Raw genomic sequence first — 6,737 nt, 5'->3', positions numbered from 1 at the left:
AAATGCGTGGTTACTTCAGGCTAAGTCCATCACAAGTGTCCCACCCTCCTCCTTCACTCTCTATCTGTCTCCCTCTCCTCTCCCTCCTCCTCCACCTCCCCCCCGTCCCACGGCTGCTCGCCCCACAGCCCATCAGAATGACAATAGTATTGATGTAAAATGTGTCGCCTTTGGGCCGCTGAAGCATATAACCCCTGCATGCCTGGCCCAGCCACCACCGCAGTTTATGGCTTTATTGTGTCCCCTTTTATGTCCTCCCCTGTTGGGGTGGGCGGACAACAATTTAGAAAATTCACTGTATATGTCCCAGTGAGTGGGACAGAGATTATGCATGTGTTGACGTGTGAGTGTGTGTGCGCAGTATGCACGTATATCCGGATCAATTAGTCAGGGCACAACCCCTAAAAATCAATGTGTCAACATGTACGTCAGCTGGTGTAAACCCCGAACCGCAGAGTCTTCTCCGGCGAGGCTGGCCTACATCCCTTCACCTACCTCCAGCCACTTTGGGGAATCTTTTTTTTTTTTAATGATCACACATGAAACAAGTTGAGTAACTACCTTTTTTCATGTGTCCCTCCCCATACCTCCCTCTCTCATTTCCCTCCCTCCCTCCCTCTTTTCACTCTTTCCTTTCTTTTCCACATTACCAGGGGGTGGCGTGTGATTGACAGATGGGAACGAATAATAATTTTTTTTTTCGTAACCTAAGGCCATCTTCTGTGATTGGCTTGCCAGCTGACATCTCCAAACCTCATTCCCCCCGCCTCTCCCCCCCTTTAATATTGGGCCTGTGGATGAGGCATCCTGAGGGAGAAAAAAGTCGAGAGAGAGAGAAAAAGATATCTACCTTAGGGAAGAACCTCAGAGAGAGGGAGGGAAGGAGAGGACGGGTAGGAGCGTGTGTGCATGTGTGTAAGAGACACTTATTCTCTTAACTACTAGGAGACAGACACACTTTCCTGGCCCGACTCAAAGAAGGGGGGAAAACAGGAGGAAGAATTTTTTTTTTCAATATCATTTTAATCTTCCCCTCATTCAACAATCAAGCTGCCCCAAAGCTTCTCTTCCTGGAAACTCTTCTTCATTGCCTGCTGGAAGTTCTATGTATTGATCCATTTACCCTCTCACACACTACAAGGCTTACCTCATGGATTTGTATCTGATTGGATATTTGATGTGTGTGTGGTTGTCCAGCTCACGGGTGCTTGGAGGCTATCCCATCTGGTGGTGAGTACTAAATCCACAGTTTCAGCATCAGACCCTATAGCCGCATAAAGAGAGAGAGTCTTTTTGGTCAAATGATCATTTCTGAGAGGGCAGAATGTGCACTTTCAGTTGACTGCGTGGAAAAATGTTCTCCGGCCCAGTCCAAAGAATCTTAACCTCAAATACTAGTGTAACGGAAAAGGCTCGCCGTTCTTTTCCCCTCCACACTCAGGTCCATTTATCATATTGGAGTATGTTGTGATGCAAAGAGGTTGAATTTTTAGTTTGGGAACCACTGAATGGTTACAAATGTGGACTTCTTTTTTTGAATTTAAAGGGAAAATACATAAGCGAGTGGTTGCCATGTTGATATGAATTGTCAGCAGCACTGTAAGGACTTACAAGGCATTTCCACACAACAGTGTGAGTCAGTAAGATCACTCATTATTACATAAATTTTAGATACCGCTCAATGACACTGATGTTGCTCATGAAGACTCAACAAAGGCTTCTGTTTCTAAACCATAATCAATTTCTGGCTTTAACTGTGACCATATAATTTTAGGAGTGCCTCAGGGAGTGCAACAATCATGACTTATAGGATCATTTTGTTTTGTTTGCTATTGTGCGTCACTGTTCTACATTCAGGCCGCCGGCCCCCAAACAAGCCGTGAACTGAATCTGAATTGGGGTTTTTTGGGGGGTAGATGTATGACATGCGTTGAACACAAAATCTTGCAACTGACAAACCTGTACACAATTTTTAAAATATTACAAATTTGCTGTTTGCCATGGGGTACCAGCTGTAATTAATTTCTTTCTTTCTGAAAAACAGTTAAGCATATCATTTTGCTTTTCAATTGTAGCACAATTCACCCCCTCCACTACGGATTTGTCAGGAGACAATATGTTTAGGTGCCGCAGGGTTTTAGTCTTTGTTAAATTATCCAAGATCGCTGTTGGCACCAGTAACTGAAATTTAGAGGTTTATCTCATTACAAATTCAGCTACATGCAGCTGACCTCATAGCTCCTGGTCTTCTTTTGTAACATAAAGCTTCTATTTTGGAGATATTTGCGTAGGCGTATGACAAAGCTCTTTTGGCTCACGACACAATACTTGTCAGAGCTACTGCACTTTTTAGTAGCCCAACTAGCATGTGGTCCCACCATACTGCTGTCCAAACCGCGAGCATCTTCTGGTTTCATTTACAGAGCAGGCAGCTGCCAAGCACACAGGCCACAGGGCTGAAGTGTTAATGGCAAAGAGGACTTTACACCCACTCCTGGCTTCAGCGAGAACCATCAGACAACAGCGACAAAGAGCCCGGGATTCTCTCTGTGTGAATTACCTGCAGCTGTTCTGTTCAAGGAGCTTACATGACACTGGTATAATGTTCGAACCTCAACAATGCCCTCCACCTTTGATTTGGGTAACAAATTTTGAAGTGTAGGCTGGGGAAGGGGTTACTGGGAAGGTGGGGAGATGAAAAGCAGAGCCGTAGCTCCAGGTGACTGGGCAGGTGCTGAGGAATGGGTGTCAAACGGCGCTGTCAGTAGCATCACCCCGCGGTGTCGAACATGTCCAAAAGGAGACAAAATGAGGTGGTGCGTCAAACAAGAGGGTGCTGAGTTTCAGCAAAGGGCCCAGGCAGCCTCTCTCCTCTCAGCTTCTGTCTCAGGGGCGATGACTTGGCCATAAATTCTCCAGCCAAGGTGGGACGGGTTGGAGGGAAGAGCACTTTTGACTGCTTTATGCCTGGCAGCCCTGCTTTTACAAGATGGGGTGTTGAAAACAAAACAGAGCATAAATAACTCCAGTGATATGCACATATGCGTGGACGAAGATGAGGTGTAGTAGAAAGACATAGCAAACTAATGAGGTGGGTTTGGAAGAGGCGAGACAGAGCAGTAAATTGCCTTCTTGAAATGCAAGAATGTTGGGGAAACAGCAGCTTTGTACAAAATGCGAAAAATCAAAGTTTAAGAGTATTCATGACAGTTTAAAGCTGCACTGTGGCTCATAATCTACAGGTCCCAGTGTCTCTGTCCAATTATCTGACGCCATCCTCTCTGTGTGGTTTGAAAAGGGAAAAAAACATCTATTCTTGGACTCAATGCTGTGTGTTGGTTTCACCTTTTAACCTTTAATCATCGAGGAATATCAATATCTAAGAACCTGAAGCTTATGACATAACACTGTGCTCTTATCAAACGCCAAGGTTGTTAATAAGAGTCACGGCGAGTATTGTATGAAGCCTGTGTGGTTTAACTCATCAGCTATTTTCAGAACAGCTTAAGCCACTCTGTCAGCCAGCTGTGTGTTTGTGTTCTTTGCGTAAATAGCGGCGGTTTGTAAAGTGAATGATGACAGTCACTTTCAGCAGGGAATTACCTCAGCTGAATTTAGTCCGATACCATCCATCGAGCATCAGCGGTGATTATCGGTTTAAGTCTGTCATATTCACACCGCAGAGCCGCGAGATGTTTAAATCCAATAACTGTTATTTTCTTAATCCTCTGTTATCATCACCCCTGTTACATCTGCATGAGAAAACGGAGACATTGTACACTGGATATTTCTTTGTGTGCATTTTTAAGGAGGGCCATCTCACATGGATTCCACTTTCCCCTTAAATTTTTCAATGCTTATGCTTACTTAAAATTGCATTGTTGTGTGGGGAGGGACAGAGGGAAACTGAGATAGAGAGACGGATAAAGAAATTATACAAGTGTTTTTGCTGCAAACAACAAATCTGTCTTGACAATGTTTTATGAGAATGGTCAGCATAAACTTTGCTGGTGCTAAAATCAGCAGCAGCAGCAGCAGCAGCTTTAAGAGCAACCAATGCAGTCCTGATCAACCAGTCTTTCTTGGAATTAGTGCACCTGACAGGACTTTGTTTCACTTCCACTCAGATGAAACATTATTAGCAGAAGGGCTGCAACGACTGTTTTCATTGTCGATTAATCTGTCAACTATTTCCTGGATTAATCGATTAGTTGTTTGGTCTATAAAATGTCAGAAAATGGTGAAAAATGCCCAAGATGATGTCCTCAAATATCTTATTTTGCCCAAAACCCAAATATATTCAGTTTACTGTCATAGAGGAGTAAAAAAACAGCAAATATTCGCATTTAAAAAGCTGGAAACAGAGAATTTTAAATAATTTTTCTCTTAAAAATCACTTAATCGATTATCAAATTAATTGGCGATTAATTTAATTGCAGACAATTAATCGATTAATCGTTGCAGCTCTAATTGGCAGTGAAACATAAGCAATATGGAGCAGTCACAAGTGCTTAATATTCAGCCTCTGCTACAAGTGTAGATGTTAGAAGTAACTCTGCATCATCAGATCAAATAACAGAAATACCATTTAACAGTGCAGAATAACAATTTAAAATGTATAACACGTAAATACTACTCTACAATTAGTCTCTGAACCTTGTTTAAGCTTTCAGTGATTCAATTAACATCCTTTAATTAAAATTTGAAGCATGTACAAGCCTGAATGTCGCTTCCTGACTAAAATCGTGTTTGCAGTTTGAAGGACTACTTGTGGACGTAGCCTCAATAATGTCAGCAGCATACCTCTCGAAAGATCTCACGCAAAGCTATCTAGGTTTCCCAAACTGCCCGGCCCATACACAGACCTTTCCAGTTCAACCTGAGCGGCTTATATGGGGCTCTAGAGTCCATCTCTGGGTCTCAGGAATGTCATTATCTGACTGTGACACCCCCCACCTCCAATCTTCAATCCAATCTTCAACCCCAAAACCCCTACCATTGGCAAAGGGATCACTTAAATGATTCTTACTGCGGGAAAATCCTCGCGTCTGCCGCCTTGTGTGAAAAGATCAAGGATGTTCGGGTATTATTCTCAGCAGTGTGGTGGAAGGTAGAGAAAAGAGCAGGAAAGTCCAGAAGAATGTCATTCATAAGAAACTTCAGGGTTCCATTATGAATGGCTGAGGGCCGCAATAGGGCCAGGGTCAAAGGCAATTTTGGGCTAAAGCCAAAGAGAAATGTCTCCACAGAGTGACATCTACAGGGATATTCAGGGAAAATGGAGGAAGTAAATTCCTAAAAAAAAAAAAAAAGACATGCATGACTATGTAATATGTTCTAAAATGACCCTATGCAGGTGTATCACCCCTGCAAAACATTTTTAAATAAACATCTTGTGATTCAGATGCATTTAAATGTATTTTTATACACTGATCTTAAATAATGTTGTCCATCACAATGGCAGGGTTTCTGCAGGTTTCAACAAGTTATTTTAAGACTTGTAAAGACCTTTTTAAGGACACCATGAATGTAATTTAAGACCTATTTCATGTCCATATTGGCAAAAAAAAGTATTAAGGATATAATGGAAAATCAGAGTCCCAGAATTACTTGCATCACTCACCCTATGGCGATGCTCTCAATGCAAATACAGAACAATACTGGGTGATGGCAGGCATTTGCTAGTGGCTATTTGCCCAAAGTCAATTTTTACTTGCCCCTAAACAAACTGTTCAATTGTTCTCAAACTTGCGACAAACTACGAAGTACATAGTTGGAGTTTTACCAACATCTTCCAACACCACTGAACTAAACTCCTGTTTCCAAGATAACTGAAATGTGCTTCAGCTCGTATCTTTACCGGCCACCATTTTCTCTTGAGTGCCCAATCAGTACTGCACATGTGCAACTCTCGAAGGAGGTGAGAAGGAAGCGAGGAGGCTCACTCACTGGCTACTTTAATCATCAGGTACAGAAAAAAAAAACAATGCGTTTAATTGTTTTTACTGCTTGTCCGATTAGGGCATGTGTCCACCTAGCATTTTCCTTCAGCAGCAAAGCGGTAGCAGGGCGCTGGGGAGTGCTTCATCCCAGTGCTTTATAAGAAAAGCACTTCCAGCGCTTTTTATAATGATGCACTGCGGGTGGGTTTTGTTTCTATGACAACAATATCTTGGTATTAACATTAGCTAGGAAGCTAACATAACGCTACATAAACAGAGGGTTGACATACACAGTTAACAAGCTTACGACGCATAAGGTGATGATTTAAGCACAACACTCACAAGCAACATCCAGAGTCCGCCGGCTGATCTGCTCCTACAAACTAGCTTTGGCCTTTGTTGTGACAGTAGCCTAGCTAAAGGAGCAGCAGTGACATCAACAGCGCCTTTTCTGGAAAGTTCAACATTTTCAACTAGAAGTGTTCGGAGCGGCCGCACAAGAAAAAGGACGCTGGATCGGGCGCATTTTCAGGCCCTTAGGCAAGTGGGCTGCCTGATTTACTAGCCCAACGTGGCATTTTACTTGCCCCGCACAATCTGGCAACCCATATCATTAAAGGAGCTATATGTAAGAAATCTAAAGCAAATAGTCGTAAACTCATCCTAATATGTCACAGAGACTAAGGAATAATGTTCATATAACATACTGATCTCACTGACAACAATAGTACAGCCAGAATATTTGCATCTAAAAAAAATTTTTGTAGTCCGCAAATCATGTTTATGTTTTGAATT

The 6,737-nt window shown here is 42.5% G+C and overlaps 1 protein-coding gene across 1 annotated transcript in view; it reads left to right on the top strand.

Annotated features, from left to right (window-relative positions):
• The first annotated feature begins 856 nt into the window (after positions 1-856).
• wnt3 (wingless-type MMTV integration site family, member 3) overlaps positions 857-6,737 on the top strand; it is a 36,766-nt gene continuing 30,885 nt past the window's right edge. Inside the window, exon 1 of the mRNA XM_050060976.1 lies at positions 857-1,230. Within this exon, the coding sequence (XP_049916933.1) occupies positions 1,151-1,230 (80 nt within the window). The 5' untranslated portion in view covers positions 857-1,150. The remainder of the gene's footprint in view (positions 1,231-6,737) is intronic.

Source organism: Epinephelus moara, chromosome 13 (genome assembly GCF_006386435.1).
Source record: "Epinephelus moara isolate mb chromosome 13, YSFRI_EMoa_1.0, whole genome shotgun sequence".
Lineage (NCBI taxonomy): Eukaryota > Metazoa > Chordata > Actinopteri > Perciformes > Serranidae > Epinephelus > Epinephelus moara.
This window is presented reverse-complemented; position numbering and strand designations above follow the sequence as displayed.